The sequence below is a fragment of the Panthera onca genome, chromosome E3 (assembly GCF_046562875.1).
Source record: "Panthera onca isolate mPanOnc1 chromosome E3, mPanOnc1 haplotype 2, whole genome shotgun sequence".
Taxonomy (NCBI): Eukaryota; Metazoa; Chordata; class Mammalia; order Carnivora; family Felidae; genus Panthera; species Panthera onca.
The window spans coordinates 40,012,239-40,030,353 of record NC_138354.1 but is presented as its reverse complement, the minus strand read 5'-3'; the positions used below and the strand labels follow the sequence as shown (position 1 = coordinate 40,030,353).

The 18,115-nt window shown below is 62.4% G+C and overlaps 2 protein-coding genes and 1 long non-coding RNA gene across 7 annotated transcripts; 2 read left to right on the top strand and 1 right to left on the bottom strand.

Annotated features, from left to right (window-relative positions):
• The first annotated feature begins 4,692 nt into the window (after window positions 1–4,692).
• Window positions 4,693–14,360, top strand: E4F1 (E4F transcription factor 1). 5 transcript variants are annotated; one of them, XM_060648129.3, is made up of 14 exons: window positions 4,693–4,878; window positions 7,110–7,261; window positions 8,568–8,673; window positions 10,861–11,054; window positions 11,163–11,283; window positions 11,403–11,555; window positions 11,649–11,818; window positions 12,140–12,349; window positions 12,620–12,728; window positions 12,825–13,042; window positions 13,201–13,399; window positions 13,492–13,582; window positions 13,710–13,772; window positions 13,862–14,002. In XM_060648129.3, exons 1-14 carry the CDS (start codon window positions 4,722–4,724, stop codon window positions 13,878–13,880), a joined length of 1,962 nt encoding a protein of 653 aa, XP_060504112.2. In that variant the 5' UTR covers window positions 4,693–4,721; the 3' UTR covers window positions 13,881–14,002. The 5 variants fall into 5 exon arrangements, with proteins under 5 accessions (XP_060504112.2, XP_060504111.2, XP_060504110.2 ...); XM_060648128.3 differs by having other exon boundaries at window positions 4,694–4,878; window positions 12,623–12,728; window positions 13,492–13,634; window positions 13,862–14,360; XM_060648127.3 differs by having other exon boundaries at window positions 4,695–4,878; window positions 13,492–13,634; window positions 13,862–14,360.
• Window positions 8,241–10,866, bottom strand: LOC132688920 (uncharacterized). The gene is made up of 4 exons (XR_009614737.3): window positions 10,539–10,866; window positions 9,978–10,146; window positions 9,139–9,241; window positions 8,241–8,383 (listed from the first exon to the last, which is right to left on the bottom strand). It is a non-coding gene; the product is annotated as an uncharacterized LOC132688920 (long non-coding RNA).
• Window positions 14,361–14,743: 383 nt separating the features above from the next.
• On the top strand, window positions 14,744–17,424 carry DNASE1L2 (deoxyribonuclease 1 like 2). Its single transcript, XM_081791746.1, is given in 8 exon segments — window positions 14,744–15,183; window positions 15,467–15,626; window positions 15,719–15,807; window positions 15,901–15,984; window positions 16,066–16,246; window positions 16,249–16,365; window positions 16,461–16,712; window positions 17,072–17,424. Coding segments are annotated over 7 exon segments (921 nt in total). The 5' UTR covers window positions 14,744–15,183; window positions 15,467–15,482; the 3' UTR covers window positions 17,126–17,424.
• The last annotated feature ends 691 nt before the right edge of the window (window positions 17,425–18,115 follow it).

The following is an 18,115-nucleotide window of genomic DNA, read 5'->3' as shown; positions in this document are numbered from 1 at the left end:
GGGCGCCCTGGTGGCTCAGTCGGTTAAGCGTCCGACTTTGGCTCGGGTCATGATTTCGGGGTTGGTGAGTTCGAGCCCCGCGTCAGCTGTGCTGACAGCTCAGAGCTGGAGCCTGCCTCGGATCCTGTGTCTCCCTCTCTCTCTGCCCCCTCCCCGCTTGTGCTCTGTCTCTCTCTGTCTCTCAAAAATGAATAAGTGTAAAAAAAAATTTTTTTTTTTAAACACTGTCCCTGTGCCTTAGTGGTACTGTGAACGGGTTATTTATTATAAGGCAGCGGGATTGCCTTAGTGGTCATGCGAACGAGTTATTACAAGGCGGCAGGTTTAGGGGTTAAGAAGACACTGCGTAGAACACAGCCCTTACCATCATCTTATTTGGTATCATTGTTAACTTTTATTGAGGCGTCATACACAGTAAAAGTGCATCGATCTTAAGTGTGCAGCTTGATGGAACTTTACATACCTATACGCCTGTGTGAACACAACCCACATCAAGCCAGAGAATATTTCCCTCGTTCCAGAAAGTTCCCTCACAGTCCCTCAGCCAGTCAGTAGCGGACACCCCTCCCCCAACCACTTTTCCGACTTCTGTCACCATGGAATGAGTCATAGCCTCCTCTGCCTACTCCAGATGGTCTCACAGACTTGCCATGAGTCTCGCTTCTATGGATCCACACAGTGTCTGGGAAATCCGTCCTTTTCTGTTGTTGTTTTAATTGCCATGTGAGCCCTTGTAAGAATACGTCCGTTGGTCTGTTCTCCAGTACGTGGACATTGGGTTGTTTGCGGTTTGGGAGCATTGGAAATAATACTTCTGTGAACATTCTGGTTCCTACACACTCATTTGTGGACCCAGGCACTCATTTCTCTTGGGTGAAATATAATTGTGATTGGAACTGCAAGTTCACAGGTAGGTACATGTATGTTTATTGTTATTACTTCCAGCAGGGCCAGGGAGCAGAATTACATAGGGCCCGGTTTCTTGAAAACCTACCCTGTGACAGGTGCCCCAGACCCCCAGCTCCCAGAGTGTCAAACTCCTGCTCTTCTCTTGGGCCCCGGGTCTCCATAAAGTCTGCTCTGGACCCACTCCCACCCCCAAACCCATGAGGTAAAACCAGTGACCTCAGTTCCCTTCGGGCCCTGTTTATTTATACGTGGCTCGTTTCTGCTGGTCTCTGTTGGCCTGGGAACCCCTGGAGGAGATTGGAGGGGCCGCTGGCCCACAAAGGCAGGGCGTGCAAAGTGTTCCTGCCTGGTGCACCCACTGCCCACAAGGGGAGCGCCTTCCTCCCTGTGTCTTCCCACTTAGTTTTGGTGGTGGGGCTGACGCGGGGAAGAGCTGGGTTTGACAGAAGATCGGAAATCCTGCTTTCACCCAGAAGCATCCAGCGTATATGGTACACCGGCCCGTGCTGTTGCTGTCCAGCCATGGACCAGCGTGTGCGGTACCTGCCCGGGTGCCTTGGTCTCCTGGGCACTGGTAAGCATCTAGGCACTGAGCCCTGTTCCTCACCTGCATTACAGCCCTAAGAGGCAGAGGCTATTAGTGTCCCCGTTCGTGGATGAGGAAACTGAGCCAGAGAGAGTCACCGGCTGGACGAGGTAGGGTTGGGATTAAACTCAGTTGACTCCACAGTGGAGCTCTGCCATACCTGATTGGTTTGACACGTCCTGTGGGTTGTAGGGACTGAGCCGGCACGGTGGGAAAGGTGGGGCGGCCGGTGTCGAGAGGGGAGGTGGTTGTGGTCATGGTCCTGCAGGAGGCTGGAAGGGACAGTGCACTTTATGGCAGGGGGGCTGACCTTGAGTGAGGTGCCCTGTATAGATGGGGGAGGAGTGCATCGTGGTCATGATGTGTTCCCGACACACGGTAGACGTTCAGTGTATACCTGCGAATGGATGGCGCCAGGGTTCCCCAAAGTGAGGAAGCCCCCCCTGCAGGCTATATGGGGCACGGATTTAGATGGTACAAGGACAGACACCAGACGCTGTTTAATTTTAACAGCCTTGCATGGATTTAAATTGTATTAGGAACTAATGGGGGTGCCCGGGTGGCTCAGCGGGCCGGGTCTGACTCTTGATGTCGGCTCAGGTCATGATCCCATGGTTCGTGGGATCGAGCCCCACGTTGGGTTCTGCGCTGACAGTGAGGAGCCTGCTCGGGATTCTTTCTCTCTCCCTCTCTCTCTGCTCCTCCCCTGCTTGCATGCTCACTCTCTCTCTCTCTCTCAAAATAAATAAGCAAACATGAAAAAAGTTGTATTAGAAAATGCAAGTAGCCATTGAATCTGTTTTCGCAGATGGTATTGCTTCCAATGAGCTAAGTAAAAAAGGGAGTCATTTCAAAAGGACTCAAGTGGCACACAAAAAAATTTGGAAGCAATCTAAATATTCTTCAACATGGGATTGGTTCAATAAGTCCATCAAAGAACAGAGGTTGAGCAGTCCTCATAAAGGGTGATGGAGTCTCCGTGGCTCTGGCCACGGCAGGTCAGCACAGCACTGACTCTAAAACACACAGGGTGCCGCTGGAGCCCGTGCCGAGGAGGGCTGGGTCGGGGAGGAGGCTGTTGGGGGGAATGGGGACTCCGGTTTTCCTGTCTTTCTCTGGCCACTCTGCCTTTCAGTGACCTTAGGCCTGTCTGCCCCTGTACCCGCTGGCCTGCCTGGGCTCTCGCTAACGCAGGACCTGGGACTCACTGGTGCAGGATGCCCTTTCCTGACTCCCAGGGAGCCACCAGGCAGGAGCTTTGGTCCGCTCCGGACACGGTTCTGGAGCACGCGGCAGGCAGGCTCTCTGTCTCCCCTGGGCCGGCTCCTCCTCGTGTCCACCCACACTCAGGGTGTCCTCTGCCTTTGAGACCCTGCCCTATCCCATTCCTCTGGGGCTTCCTCTCTCTCTCTGATGCTGGCTTCACCGTTACTCTTCAGCACATCCTTAAGTAAGGTGTCTTCCTGGTCCTCCCTTCCCAGAAGCCCCTCCACAAGCTCCCCCCCACCCCCTCCCCGGCCTTCCTCCTGTTTGTCCCTCTCAGAGACCATCCATCTGGGATCTTCCTGCCTCTATGGGCCCTAAGGTCCTTTTATCCGCACAGCAGTCAGAGGGATCCTTTTGAAATGCTTTCACACCGTCTGCCTATCCCCCTGCACTGGCGAGCAAGCCTCATGCAGAAAGCAACCTCATCGTTACCCCAGTCTGACCTCTGACCATCTGACCTGTGCTTCACACAGGCCAGCTTCTGCCAGGCCAAGGGTCCTCGGGGGCCCAGCTGGGCAGCCCCAGCATGGAGACAGTCTCTGCTTGGTGTCCTTGCCAGGGCAGAACAGTCTACTCTCTGCCCCGTCCCTTGAGTCTCTGCTTGGTCTTTTCTAGAGATTAGCCTTCCTGGAGGAGACCAGTTCTGATTCATCTGAGTCTCTGGGATTCAGCACGGGGCTGGGCCACAGAAGATAACTGATGTGGGAGAGAGCACATCCTGTGGGCTTCCAGCCCATGGCTCTGTGCAGACTTCAGTCTCCAGTCCGCCCTTGGGCAAGCGTCCTATCAGTACTGTGCCTCAGTTTCTTCATCTTCAAAATGGGGGCGATTGGTATCTTAAATGAGAAAATCCTGTAAAGTGCTTAGCTTCATAGAGCTAATTAAATATCACCTGAAAAGAATAAAAGGAATTTGTACATGTGTGTTCATGGCAGCACTATTCATAATAGTGGAAAAGGTGGGAACAACCCAACCGAATGCGAAGACTAAATAAATTGTGGTCTTTCCTGGCGATGTACTATTATTCAGCTTATAAAAAGAAACGTAGTGACGTGCTTCCAGTACAGATGAATCTGGGAAACATTACGCTAAGCAAAACAAGCCAGATGTACAAGACCACATGTGTAATTCCATTTATTTGAGAATATCCAGAAAAGGCAAATCCTTACAGACTGAAAGTAGTTGCCAGGGGCTGGGAGTAGGGGAGAATGGGGAGTGAGTGCTAAGGGGTTAGGTTTCCTCTTGGAATGACGACAATGTTCTGGAACTTGGCGGTGGTGATGCACATTGTGTGCACGTTGTGAATGCACTAAATGCCATTAAAGGCAAGTCTTATGTATATTTATTACAATTTAAAAAATACGCGTAAGTATAAAAGGCTTAGCGAAGCTTACCCGTGAGCCAAACCCAAATCGGGTGCCTCCCGGCGACCGTGGCAACAAGGGAGGCTCTGACCCGAGGGGGTGGGGCTGGGGCGACGAGCACCGCACTACCCGCGCACCACACTACCCGCCGGAGCCGGGGTGGGGCAGTGTCTCGCCGGCGGGGCGCCCGCGGCGGCACCACCGGCTCAGAACGCCTGCTTCAACCTTTCCTGAAGCTCCCGGGGCCGCTCGGGGAACCAAGCCCTTCGCCCCGCCGGCATGGCCACGCCCCCGCCTCACCCAGCCCCGCCCCTCGGGCCCGCCTCTGTCCCCGCCCCTCCGCCTGCCAGTCAGTCCGCTCCAGCGTAACCACGCCCCCGAGCAGCCCCTCCCCCTGCCTTCTCTCCGGGAGTCTGGCCCCGCCTCTGAGATTCTAGGCCTCTCTTCCTAGGCTCCGCCCCGCTGCCTGTCTGTCAAACCCACCTGGCTCCGCCCCGTCGGCCTCCTCTCGTCGTTTTCTCTCGCTCGCCTCAGCGCGGCCCGTTGTTATGACGACACGGTCGTAAATCCGCCATCTTCCTGCGGCGCGTTGCGACATGGAGGGCGCGATGGCAGTGCGGGTGACGGCCGCGCATACGGCAGAAGCCCGGGCCGAAGCCGGGCGGGAGGCGGGCGAGGGCGGGGTCGCGGCGGCGGCGGCGGCCTTGGCTCCTGGCGGGTTCCTCGGCCTCCCGGCGCCCTTTAGCGAAGAAGGTAACAGGGCCTGACGGGGCCTGACAGGGTCGGGCGCGGCCGGGGTGGGGACGGCTCAGTCCCGGCTGGAGGCGGCTCCGAGGGCCTAAGCTGTGGACGCGACCGACCGTCCCAGACCCCGGTTCCTTGCGGACCTCACGGGTCCCCAAGGGGTCCTGCATAGCCCTCCACGCGCTCCCCGGCTTCCTCAGACCCTCGGGCCTCTCCTGTGGGGCGCCCATCACCCCGTGGGCCTCGGTGCCCACTTGCGGGTACTCACAGGTGCCCGAGGCTGTGGGGTTGCTCGTGTGGAGACCTCTGCCGTCGCCTCCACCGGCGGCCTTGGCCCTCAGGCCGGCGGTCAGGCGCCTCTTCGCCTTCCTGTCTGGGCAAGGCCCCGCCCTCCGCTGGGCCCCCTCCCAATGCACCTGACGGGTTTCTAGAGCCCTGGCTGGGGTGGGGCTGGAGGCTGGGGCTGGGGGTGGGGTGGGGCGGGGCCTCGGGCCCCAGGCCCCCGGCTGCCCCTCGGGGAGGCAGCAGAGCCCAGTGGCGGAGAGCCGGTGCCCTTCAGCCGGCCTGCGGGCTCCATCCCACACCTGCCACTTTCGCCACGTTCTGGCTGTTTGGTCCTGGGCAGGGGATGCTGCTGTCGCCGCTGCTGCTGCTGCTGCTAAAAACGTGTTAAGCACTTACCCGGCATCAGCGTTTTTGTCCTCAAACCAACCCTGGACGCTCCTGTTGTTGTTGTTGTTGTTGTTGTGATTCATTCCCATTTTGTGGATGAGGGAAATTGGGGTTCAAAGGTGTGAAGGTGACCAGGTCACCCAGCTAGTAAGTAGCAAGGACTGGACTGGATGCCAGGGCTGTGTGACTCCTCAACCGACTCCCCTACCTTCTGGGCTGCGCTGCCTCCCTGGACCCCGGTGAGAAGGAAGACGGAGCCGGTGGCAACTGGCTGAGGGCAGAGCGGACGACCGGGCGCCCTGACAGCTTGTGCAGACAGAAGCTGGGTCTCTCTCCTCCGAGCTTGTCTCATGAGGCTATAGACTGGGCCAGACAGGAGGGGGGCTGGCTGGCGATATTGGGGTAGTGGCCCCTGTCTCCGCAGAACTCCTATTCTCAGCGCATGGTTTTGTCTTGCTCCTTCTTATTCCAGCTGGGGGAGGGGCAGTACCACTAGGGGCAGTGCCAGCCTGGAGAGGGATCTCTTTGGAGGTTGCTGGGCCCTGCTGTGCTTGCCCCCAGCCTCGTCACTGTTACACGGGGCGGAGTGTGTCCCCTTCTGTGGTGGGTGTTCCTTCGCTGGCAACAGCGAGTCAGACTTGGAGAGCAAGGGGGGAAGGTTAAAAGGGTGGTGGGCACGTCAGTGCTTCGCTTGTGACTGCGAACCATCTGGAGGGGATCGCCCCCTGGCAGGTGGTCTTGTGTGGGCCCGTCATGGTTGTGGTGTGGGCCTTTGTTTGCCCACTGAGTCCAAAGACATGGCTGGGATCCTTCCGTGTGCTAGGCCTGGGTTTGACCTTGATGTGGGACCGGATGCGAGGTGGTGGGAACGGGCAGACTTTTATAGAAGCACAAGGAACATCCTCCCATCCCTTTGTGCAAATAGCGGGGCATCCGGAGTAGACCCTCAGGTTCAGATTCTGGCCCGAACACTCACCAGCTGGGTGGTCTTGAATCTCAGGTCATTTTCCTGGAATGAGAATAGTCATCCTTATTTCCCCAGGGTGCTGGCTGGATTTGGGGACATCCCCAGTGAGGTGCCTGGCACCCAGGAGGGGCTCAGTGAGTGGGAAGTGCCTGCTGTAGGACCTGGGGCAGGCATGGTCAGCCTACATGGTGAGGGACTTGAGCCTGGGGTGTGGAGCCTCTCTGGGAAGTTCCACCCTGAGTGTCTTCTCCAGAAGAGGGAGCTCCTGCCTGTTCAGAGCTGATGAAGCAGTCTTAAACTCTGGTCCTCCACTGTCCCCAAACCGGCTTGGGTGAATCCCTCCACCTCTTAGCTGCTCCCTGGGGCTCTGTCCCCTCATCTCTGAAGTGGGGGCTTTGGGCACGGCAGCCTCACTGGATCTCTGCAGTCTGACTCTCAGGTTGGGGCCCCCGCCTGCTGGATGCTGTTCTCCCAGGGGTGGGCACCTCTTCCGCAGGTCACTAGAGGCTGGAAGGTGCCTGTGGTCCGATGGCACCCTTCGGTGGGTTTGGCCTAGGGCTGGAGGCCCTCCCAGGCCCCACTGAGCACAGGCTTGTTGCAGATGAGGACGATGTGCACAGATGTGGCCGCTGCCAGGCCGAGTTCACTGCCTTGGAAGACTTTGTTCAGCACAAACTCCAGAAAGTCTGCCAGCGGGCCCCTCAGGAGGCCCTGCCTGCCGCCCCTGCTGCTGCTACGCTGCTGGGCCAGGAGGTGAGCCCTCTCCACCTGCCACCACACGTCCACGCACATGTGCGCCCTCCTCCTTGGGCTCACCTGGTGGCCGGGAAGGGGTGTGTGCGTGCCCTGACAGACCTGTGCAGCCGGTTCCCTGTGGCACGGGGGTGGACAGAGGACAGGCATCTGGTCATGGGTGAGGGAGCCTGGGCCCTGTCCCTAAGAGCTTGGCAGTGTTCCTGGTTTCCTGGATGGCCCGGGATGGCCCTGCCTTCCCAGCAGCCTCTGGCTGAAGCCTGCACAATTGACATCCCTCCTTTCTTGGAGCCTCAGGGTCTGTCCTGGCTCAGTGGCTCAGGGCTGTCATGGAGGCTTTTGTTCTTTTGGCTTCTCTCCTGCCCTGTACGCACGGTTTTTCTTTTCCTTTTTAAAATTTATTTATTTATTTTGAGAGAGAGACAGAGGTTGGGGGAGGAAGAGAGAGAGAGAGAGACAGAGAGACAGAGAGAGAGAGAATATCCCAAGCAGGCTCTGTACTGTCAGCACAGAGCCTGACATGGGGCTTGAACTCACAAACTGTGAGATCATGACTTGAGCCGAAACAAGAGTGACATGCTCAACCACCTGAGCTCCCAGGCACCCCTGACACATGGTTTCTCGGGATCCTGCAAAGGGTGGCTCTGGGAGTCCTGCCACTTTGTCATAAACATGGCCAAGGTTGTAATGCTGCACGTGCTTGGGCTGTACGCATGCAGGCCTCTGAAGGTTCCCAGCACCTTTGCACGGTGGTGTTCTCGGGCCCCTCGTCGGATGGCATTGGGAAAGGAGGCTCTGGGAGATGTCAGCCGCCTCAGGTCGTCACAGGGAATGGCCCAGAGGACGGTGGGACTACAGCCATCTCCCTCAGACCCTGTGCTCTTTCCTGGCCCCTCCCCGTGGTGCCCTTTCCTCCAGGAAGGCCCCTGGACCCACATCGCTTGATAGCTTGGCTGGGGCTGGTGGGTGAGGGTGCTGACCTTCATCCCTGCACGGCCAGCTGGGCTTCAGGCTGGAACTGCCGGTCACTTCTCCCGGGAGCCCTCTGCAAGGGTGCTCGCTGCTCTGCATCCGGCCCATGGTGGCCAGGGGCGTTTGAGTGACGGGGCTGACCCCTTAGGCCTGGGTTGGAGGGACCAGGATGGGAGTCAGACTCACAGCAGGGGTGGGAGAGATGTCAGGGGAGATGACAGGTCCCACCGCAGCCTTCCCATGTGGAGATAAACCCAAGCCTGCCCTCTCCAAGCCAACGGAACTCTGGAGCCCTGCAGGAGAATCCTTTCTGTCCCCTGTCCCCCCACAACAGGTGGTGCCAGCGGTGGCCGGCCCGGAGGAGCCCATCACGGTGGCCCACATCGTGGTGGAGACGGCCGCATTAACGACAGACATCAGCCACGCACCCGACATCGTGGGTAAGCCGGCGCGGTCTCCCTGTGTCTGTCCGTGTGTGGCTCTCAGCACAGCTGTTTGTGGTTAGGGCTGGAGGCGAGGGACCCTTGCTACTGTGACCCTCTGCTCTCCTGAGAGCAAAGCCTGGCTGAGGAGGGCCGAGGCCCTCCAGAGTGAGCACTGGGCACCAAGCCCTGCCCGCCAGGAGAGGGGAGGCGTGTGGCCTGCGCTCAGGGAGTCCTCACTTTGTGCACAGTCACGAGCTGGCTGCTTGCTCCTGCTGCTTCCCTGGTCCTTCCCTGGTCCTTCTGGAATCTTCCCCATGTTTCTGCCAACCCCGGTTCCTGCTCCCCACCCCAGTCCACTCTGATGGGTCAGGTTGGGGTATGCACAGGATGCACTGGTGGCTCCAGCCCTGTCCGGACCTGCTGTCTGACCTTGGCTGTCCCCTCCCCTGTGGGTGTGGCAACTCCTGCCCTGATTCTCACCTGGCTTTTATGAGCGTATAGTGCCCAGTCAGCCTCCTTGATGGCTCTTTTTAAGTTCGAGTGCCTTGCTGGTGTGCAGCGGGAGAGGGAGGAGTTGATAGGTCTGGAATGGGAAGGGGGAGCCTTCAAAGGGCAGCTGGACAGGAGGGTGCAGCCTGCTGTCCAGCTTGGAAGGAAGGGTTGTTATCTAGGGGTCTGCTGGGTAGGAGTCTTGGCAGGTGCCTGAGTGGGCGGCTGCACAGGATGTGGGTTTGGGTGACAGGTACACCTTGGCCTTGGGAAGCCCTTGGGACCAGATGGGGCAGGAAGAGGGGTGGAGACCTCGGGAGGGGAGCCGCAGAGTAGGCCTTTCTGCCACGGACCCACCTCAGGGAGGCAGCCGGACATCCGTCCTTGTGTCCGTGCTGTCCCTTCCCCTGCCTGACATTCCTGTGGACAGGGACATTCACCTGTTGCCATTCTGGATAGGAATGTTGTCATGTGGGGGGTGGGGCCGTGCTCTGGCCCTGGATGGTGTCATAGGGGAAAACAAATCCCCTGGGGTTGGGTGGCACCTCTAGCCAGGCCCCTTCCCGCCCCCCTGACCTTCAGCTGGCCCACACCTGCTGCTCGGTGGCTCGTCCCTGTGCTCTGAGGGCTCCCCTTTGGGTACCTCCTGCCTCTCTGTCCCCTTGGGAGTTTCCCCCTTTGCAGGCATCTTGGGTGCACCACATGCCCCCTAGGAGTCTGCTACTCATTGCTCCGGGGTTGGCTAGAGTCCTAAACTGCCAGTTGCTGGCTTCCCAGGATTGGGGGGCCAGGGGCCACAGTCGGCAGGGGCTGTGTGGGGGGCCAGATACCTCTTCCCGGCCCTCCTGCCTCTTGGCTGGAAACAGACTCGGTTTTCATCTCTGGACTCAGGGCAGCCCTGTTCTCCCTTCCTCGAGCTGTCCGCCTGCTGTGTCTTGTGCCGCGCTCTATCCCAAGTCCTCGCCTGGCAGAGGTCCCTGGCCTTCTGGAGGTTTGCTTCTGGGGCGGAGCAAAGATAGAGCATCCAGCACATAAGCCAGGGCATGGGCGAGAGATGGTCTTAATTGTCTGAGTCACGGTGCTTGCGTTCTGTGTGAGAATGGCTTGTCAACACACTATGTCTGACTGATTGAGATGGTTCCTAAGAAGTGGCTTTACAGCCGCTTCCCACATGTCATTTTTATGAGCAGAAATTATGAAGTGTGTTTACAGCTTAGTTTTGCACATCGTCAGATCTTTTCATCGCCCGTGAGAGGCGCCAAGGCCAGGCCTCCTTCCTCAGGCAGCTCCAGGTTTCTCGGGAGCACTCACTCTCCCGGGAGGGTCCCCAGCCTGCCTGCCTCAAGACACAGTGGGTGACCTCCCCCCGTCCCCCGAGGCATCTTTCTTACCTGACAGTGGGAGCCAGTGCAGTGGGCGGGCCCGGCCCCTCCACACCGTCTCTGTGCTGGCACTCAGTTGTCCTCAGAGGGGGCAGGACCCCTGCGCACATCCAGTCCTGCGGTGCTCATGGTGGGTCTCCCCACTGGGCACATTCTGGGGTCCTGGAGCCCCTCTGGGCGGCCTCCAGCTCAGGGAGCAGACACTAGGCCCTGGAGCTGGAGGGCGGTCAGGACAGCTGCACCGTGTCCTAGCAACGCCCCCAGGCAGGGATCAAAGGAGGTGGCAGGGCCCTCAGAGTCTCGAGGCTCGGGCTGACCCTCTTCTCCTCAGGCGGTGGACACATCAAAGAGGTCATTGTGGCCGCCGAGGCAGAGCCGGGGGACAGCGAGATGGCGGAAGCCCCAGGCAGCCCCAGCCGTCAGGGCCCGGGCCTTCCCGGGGAGGGCGAGCAGGCCCAGGTCAAGCTGCTGGTGAACAAGGACGGCCGATACGTGTGCGCGCTGTGCCACAAGACCTTCAAGACGGTGAGGCGGGGGGCTGCGTGCTCGGGGCCCCGCCGGCAGGTGGGCCCGGGCCTCCCTACCACTTCCTCCGGGGAGGTGCCTGAGCCCTGCTTCCCCGCTCTCCCCCAGGGCAGCATCCTCAAGGCCCACATGGTCACCCACAGCAGCCGCAAGGACCACGAGTGCAAGCTGTGCGGGGCGTCCTTCCGGACCAAGGGTTCGCTCATCCGGCACCACCGGCGGCACACGGGTGAGCCAGGAGGGGGCCGGGAGCCGGCCTTGTGGCCCCTGCCTCTGGGGGGAGCGTGAGGCTGTGGCTGGGGGCCTGCCTGCCCCTTGGCCCTGGGGCTGACCCTGCCCTCTCCGTAGACGAGCGCCCCTATAAGTGCGCCAAGTGCGGGAAGAGCTTCCGGGAGTCGGGTGCGCTGACCCGGCACCTCAAGTCTCTGACCCCGTGCACCGAAAAGATTCGCTTCAGCGCGAGCAAGGACGTGGTTGTGGGCAAAGAGGACACGCCTGCAGGTCCGCGAGGTAGGGGCTCCCCGCCCCGGCCCGGGCCCGGGTGCTGCCCTGGTCAGCGGTCTCTTCAGGGACTCTCCTGGTTCTGCCTTAAAGGGTCTGGCGCCTCCACCGTGGGAACCGTTACATCATCCTCGGTGACGGGCGAACCTATGGAGACATCGCCTGTGATTCACCTGGTGACAGACGCCAAGGGCACTGTCATCCACGAAGTCCACGTCCAGATGCAAGAACTTCCCTTGGGCATGAAAGCCCTGGCCCCAGAGGTGCGGGCGGGTCAGGGGCTGGCCTCTGTCCGCTCAGTGCCGGGCTCTGTGCCGGTCACTGGCTCCAGCGGGAACGGGACCAAGCTGGCCTGCCTTCCTGGTGCTCAGTGTGGTTGCAGGGGAGACGGGAGACCAATGGCATGCCAGAGGGCAGGGAGGGGTGAGGGACAGGGAGCTGGGGGTGAGGTGGAACGGGCTGTGGGGCCCCCAAGACGTACGCACAGTGCCCCTGGGGCCCCTTGGCTCTGCTCCGTGTAGTGCGTGCAAGTGGGTACCGAGTGTCTCTGCCTGACCAGCTGCCCTCCGTCTGCCTGCCCACAGCCCCCCGGCTCCGAGGAGCTTCCCTGTTCCGGTGAGGGTGGCCGTGAGAACCTGCTGCACCAGGCCATGCAGAACTCCGGCATCGTCCTCGAGCGTGTCACTGGAGAAGAGGGGGCCCTGGAGCAAGCCCCTCCCGCGGCGCCCAGTCCCCAGCCCCTGGGAGACGGTCCCCCGGAGCTGCCGCTGCTGGAGGTGGAGCCAGCGGAGACAGTAGGTGGCTGCGCCGCCGGCGAGCTCCTTGGGGGTCAGACCTTGGGTACAGGGTCACGACCCTGGCCTGGGAGCCGTCCTTGCCGTGTTCCCTGGGGTGGAAACATTGAGCCACTTTCCGCAGTGGTTTTCCCCCATTTACTGCCTTCCCTGGGCTCGTGGTGGAGCTTGCCGGTGTGGGGGGTGCCACGGCTCTGTTCTTGGTGCTGCTGGGGTCCAGCCCGCAGTGGGTGCTGGAGGCATGCCGGGACACCTCCCCCCGCCCGCCAGCAGGTGGCCGGCGGGCCCTCAGCCGTGCCCAGGACCCACCCGTGCCCTCAGTGCAGTGAGACCTTCCCGACGGCGGCCACCCTGGAGGCCCACAAAAGGGGCCACGCAGGTGGGTGGCAGGAGTGGGGGGCACCCGGCAGCCAGCCAGGATGTGTGTTTGGGGCCCTCGGGTGGCGACCCGGCCTGACATCCCGTGCGGCCCCAGGGCCAAGGCCGTTCACGTGCGTGCAGTGTGGCAAGGCCTTCCCCAAGGCCTACCTGCTCAAGAAGCACCAGGAGGTTCACGTGCACGAGCGACGCTTCCGCTGCGGAGACTGCGGGAAGCTCTACAAGACCATCGCCCACGTCCGCGGCCACCGGCGCGTCCACTCGGATGAGCGGCCCTATCCGTGTCCTGAGTGCGGCAAGTGCTACAAGACCAAGGTGGGCGCTCGGGCCCCAACCCCTGACCCGAGGGCTCCCCTCTCCTGGGCCAGATCCCTGTCCCGTCCCTGCCTCTTGACCTCGCAGCCCCTCCCCCAGCCCCTCCGGCCCGGCCCGGAGGCCGCGGCCAGGCGGGCACTGACGGTGCGGGTCCACAGAACGCCCAGCAGGTGCACTTCCGGACGCACCTGGAGGAGAAGCCGCACGTGTGCCCGTTCTGCAGCCGTGGCTTCCGGGAGAAGGGCTCCCTGGTGCGGCACGTGCGGCACCACACGGGCGAGAAGCCCTTCAAGTGCTACCGCTGTGGCCGGGGCTTCGCCGAGCACGGCACCCTCAACCGGCACCTGCGCACCAAAGGTCAGGGCCCGGCGCGGTGGGGGGGGCGAGGGCGGGGAGGGGTGCCCGGCGTGCTGACCGAGCCCCTCCCCCCCCCCCCCCTCCCGCCCCAGGCGGCTGCCTGCTGGAGGTGGAGGAGCTGCTGGTGGCCGAGGAGAGCCCTGCGGCCGCCGCCGCAGTCCTCACTGAGGACCCGCACGCCGTGCTGGTTGAGTTCTCTTCCGTCGTGGCCGACACCCAGGAGTACATCATTGAGGTGGGTGCGGCAGGGGCGGGGTGGGACGGTGGCGGAGCCTCCCCTGGGGTCGGCTGACCTCTGACCCGTGTCCAGGCTGCTGCGGACGACGCGGAGGCTAGCGAAGCCGCGGAGATCATCGAGGGCGCCCAGACAGAGGTGAGGGGCTGGGGGAGGGCCGAGGAGGGTGGTGTGGGCCCCCGTCCCCGCCCCTCCGCTGCGCGAGCTGAGCGGTGGGCCCCCCACAGGTGGACAGCCACATCATGAAGGTGGTACAGCAGATCGTGCACCAGGCCAGCGCCGGGCACCAGATCATCGTGCAGAATGTGACTATGGACCAGGAGGCGGGGCTGGGCCCAGAGGCGGCTGCCGCCGACACCATCACCATCGCCACCCCTGAGAGCCTGACGGAACAGGTGGCCATGACGCTGGCCTCGGCCATCAGCGAGGGCACCGTGCTCACGGCCCGTGCGGGTGCAAATGGCGCCGAGCAGGCCACCGTGACCATGGTTTCGTCGGAGGACATTGAAATCCTAGAGCATGCGGGCGAGCTGGTCATCGCCTCACCGGAGGGCCAGCTCGAGGTGCAGACGGTCATTGTCTAGCGTGGCCGCCTGCAGGGTCCTGGGGGCTGGGCTGGGTAGGGGCGAGGCCCCGGAGAAGAAAGAACACAGAATTCAGGTGTTCAGAGGGGACGTGGGAGTGTAAATAGTTTTTTGTTGCTTTACAATAAAATGTGAAAATCTGCCACTTGTGATGTTGCCGTGGCAGCGGCAGCCTCGGGGTCTGGGGCCACTGTCCTGGCAGGTCTCCCTGTGGCAGCACGCCTGCCCGGGCCACCCTCTGGACTCTCATGCCCGGCCGCCCCGCCCAGGGCTCCGGAGGGGCTGGCGGCACCTTGGCGGTGTGTGGGTGTCGCTGGCATGTGGACAGGCAGCCTCCTCCTGCTGCCCTGCCCAGTGGGAGTCGTGACTCCAGCTTCCTGAGCTCCCCCCAGGTGGGTGGAAGGGGATGCCGTTTCCCTGCCTCCAGCCCTGGTGCTGTCTGTCGGGACAGGGGACCAAGGCTTTTTCCCTTGAGGTGACAGCGTGTGGGGGGACAGGGCTGCACTGCGTTGTTTTCCCAGAAGGTGCCGCTGAAGGAGGGAGATTTTGGATGACCTGGTTTTGGGGGGTGGGGGGAGGACAGGAACAAGGACTGGACCTTGGATGGCTGACCCTCTTATCCAGTCCTGACACGGTGCTGGGAGGCGGTCAGAGTCTGCGGAGTCCCGCTTCTGATGGGCTTGGGGGCACCAGAGCAGGCCCAGGGTGGATGCCCCTGCCACCTGGCCGTCAGGGCTCTCCCTGGGACCGGCCACCAGGAGTTCCAGCGTCCAACTTCATTGAGGGGGCGGACCCAGAGCAGTCCAGCCCCTCCCTGGACCAGGGCCTCAAATACCCGCCTGAGCCCTGGCACCAGAACTGCTGCCCCGCCAAGCGAGGAGTCTGTGTTGTGCCACAGACACACCCCCAGCCTGGCTCTCTGACCTAGATCCCGAGCCTCGGCTGCCGCCCCATCCGCATCCCAGGTGAGTGATGGAGCCGGCCCGTGTGGGGGTGCCGTGGCTGGGGAGGACTGGGCCGACCAGGGGGCTGGATGGGAATGGGGTGCTTGTATTTGGGGCTCAGTTTCCCTACGATGGAGAAGGGCCACGGTAGGCCTAGTGCACCACTGGGGAGACATGGAGACGCAGGGAACCTCTGTGTCAAGCGTTCTCACCGGCCCCCGTGGCCCCGGGGCTGGGGCGGAGAGGGGCGGCTTGGTGTGTCTGACTCCAGATTCGAGCTCAGGAGCGTCTCTGTCACTCCCAGCCGCCAGCTCCGCGCCATGGGTGGGTTCCGCGCCCTCATGGCCGCGCTCTGGGCGCTGGGGGCCGCCGGGGCCGCGGCGCTGCGCATCGGAGCCTTCAACATCCAGAGCTTTGGCGACAGCAAAGTGTCGGACCCAGCCTGCGTTGGTGTCATTGCGCAAGTGAGGCCAGGGGCCGGGAGGCGGGGCCGCAGCTGGGCTTCTCCCGTGATTCCGCCGGCGCGTGACCCCGCACCTGCCGGCCCCTCCCCCAGATCGTGGCTGGCTATGACATCACGCTGGTGCAGGAGGTGCGAGACCCGGACCTGAGCGCCGTGTCCGCGCTCATGGAGCAGATCAACAGGTGCGGGGGACAGGGTCCAGCGTTCGGAGCCCAGGCCGGGCTCGCAGGGCCCGGCGGGTGACTTGACCGCGGGCCTGGCCCTTGTCTCCGCAGCGTGTCCAGGCACGAGTACAGCTTCGTGAGCAGCGAGCCCCTGGGTCGGGAGCAGTACAAAGAAATGTACCTGTTCGTCTACAGGTGAGGGGCGGGGCGGCGGGGCCTGGGCGCGCAGGGCAGGAGGGGGCCGGCTCAGCGCCACCACCAGTCTCCTTCCCCCAGGAAGGACGCGGTGTCGGTGGTGGACACGTACCAGTACCCGGACCCGGAGGACGCCTTCAGCCGTGAACCTTTCGTGGTCAAGTTCTCCGCCCCCGGCTCGGGTAAGGCCCCGCCCCTCCCCTTCCGCGGCCCCGCCCCCGTCCCGCCCCCCCCCCCCCCCCCCGCTTCTGACACGCGCCTTCCGCAGCTGCCGGGGAGCTCGTGCTGATCCCGCTGCACGCGGCGCCGCACCAGGCCGTGGCGGAGATCGACGCTCTCTACGACGTGTACCTGGACGTGATCGACAAATGGGGCACCGACGTAAGTCCCGCTCCCGCCCCAAGTGGGCGCGTCCGGGGTGGGGGTGGGGGGCGCGTCCCTCTCGCGGGCTCAGCCCCGGCTTCGCGGCCCCGCAGGACTTGCTGTTCTTGGGCGACTTCAATGCGGACTGCAGCTACGTGAGGGCGCAGGACTGGCCGGCAATCCGCCTGCGTAGTAGCGAGGTCTTCAAGTGGCTCATCCCGGACAGCGCGGACACCACGGTGGGCAACTCGGACTGCGCCTACGACCGCATCGTGGTGTGCGGCGCCCGCCTGCGCAGGAGCCTGAAGCCCCAGTCGGCCGCTGTGCACGACTTCCAGGAGGAGTTCGGCCTGGACCAGACTCAGGTGGGCGTGGGGGGGGGGGGGGGGAAACTGACGGGCGTGGGGGTGGCCAGTGTCTTGCTGCCCAAGGCCGGGGGCGCCCCTCCCCGCACTAGTGTGTCGGAAGCGCCCTTAGGGGCTCAGTTCAAGCCGAAAGGAACAAGTGTGGGATGGCGGGAGGAGATGCCCTTGGCCTCTTCTGGAGTGGGGTCCCCAGTCCGTGCCCCACGCCACCTGCAGGCAGCACAGTGGTCTGTAGATGCCCGCCGCCCCCCCCCACTCCCGGGGCGGGGGGTGGGGGTGTGGAGGGGTGGGAGGTGGAGGGGGTGGAGCTTGCAAGGGAGGAGAGGTTGCCCAGCAGGCCCCACCTCCTCTCCCTCCAGGCCCTTGCCATCAGTGACCATTTTCCTGTGGAGGTGACCCTGAAGTCCCACTGAAAACCTTCAAGGCCTGGTCAGGGCACGCTGCCTCCAGACTCGACCCGAGGAGGACTCTGGCCCCCACAGATCTCCTTCCGGATGGCTGGGCAAGCCCCAGCAAGCCGTGGGGCAGGGCTGGCTGGACAAGTGGCTGTGGACACATCACAGGCCCACTCAGCCTGTCTCCCCATCTGTAAAATGGGCTACGACATCTACCTCCTCCTTGTGAGGAGCACCTACAGGGCGCCGGGTGCGTGGCTGTGCTCAATAAACGGGAGCAAGCGCTTAGCCAGGACCACACACTGGTCGGCTTCAAGGCCTCCGTGTCCTTTCTTAGGACTCCACCCCTGTGAGGCCCAGACTTTGGTGCTGCAGCCCAGTGGGTCCCAGGTCCCAGCCCCCTAGGGGAACAGGGATGGCCCAGCCCACCCGTGTCACACCCTGCTGGGAACTGACGCCCTCCAGACCAGGCTCTAGAATGCAGCTCCCCGAGTGTGCTTGCTTTCCCTCGGTGCCAACCGTAAATGCGTCCGAGGACTCGTGCTGAGCGCAGCTGGGCACACGCACACACGCACGCGCGCGCGCGCGCACACACACACACACGCGCGCGCGCGGGCAGTGCTGACAGACAGGGCCAACCTCACAGTCCCTGCCGCCCTCTCTCTCCCTCAGGGGCGAGCAGGCTGGACACCTCGCCCAGGCGGGGCGGGTTCCTTCTCAGGAGCCCTGGGCTGGACAAGGACTTGGGGAGAACTGTGGCCTGTGTCCCGGGGAAGCCCATCACCTGAGGATCGGGAACGAGCATGAATGGGGGACAGGGTGTGACTGACAGGGGCCCAGTGAGGTTGCTGGTTTGGGAAACATCTCACGTTTGGCAACTTTGGGAACTGGCCTGAGCCGTGTGGAGGACATACGTTTGCTTCAAGAGCCCGCGTGACTTTTTCTCAGGTCACCTTCCTAAAGTAAGGCCGGGGCTCTTGTGGCACAGACGGGCTCACCCCTCCCTGC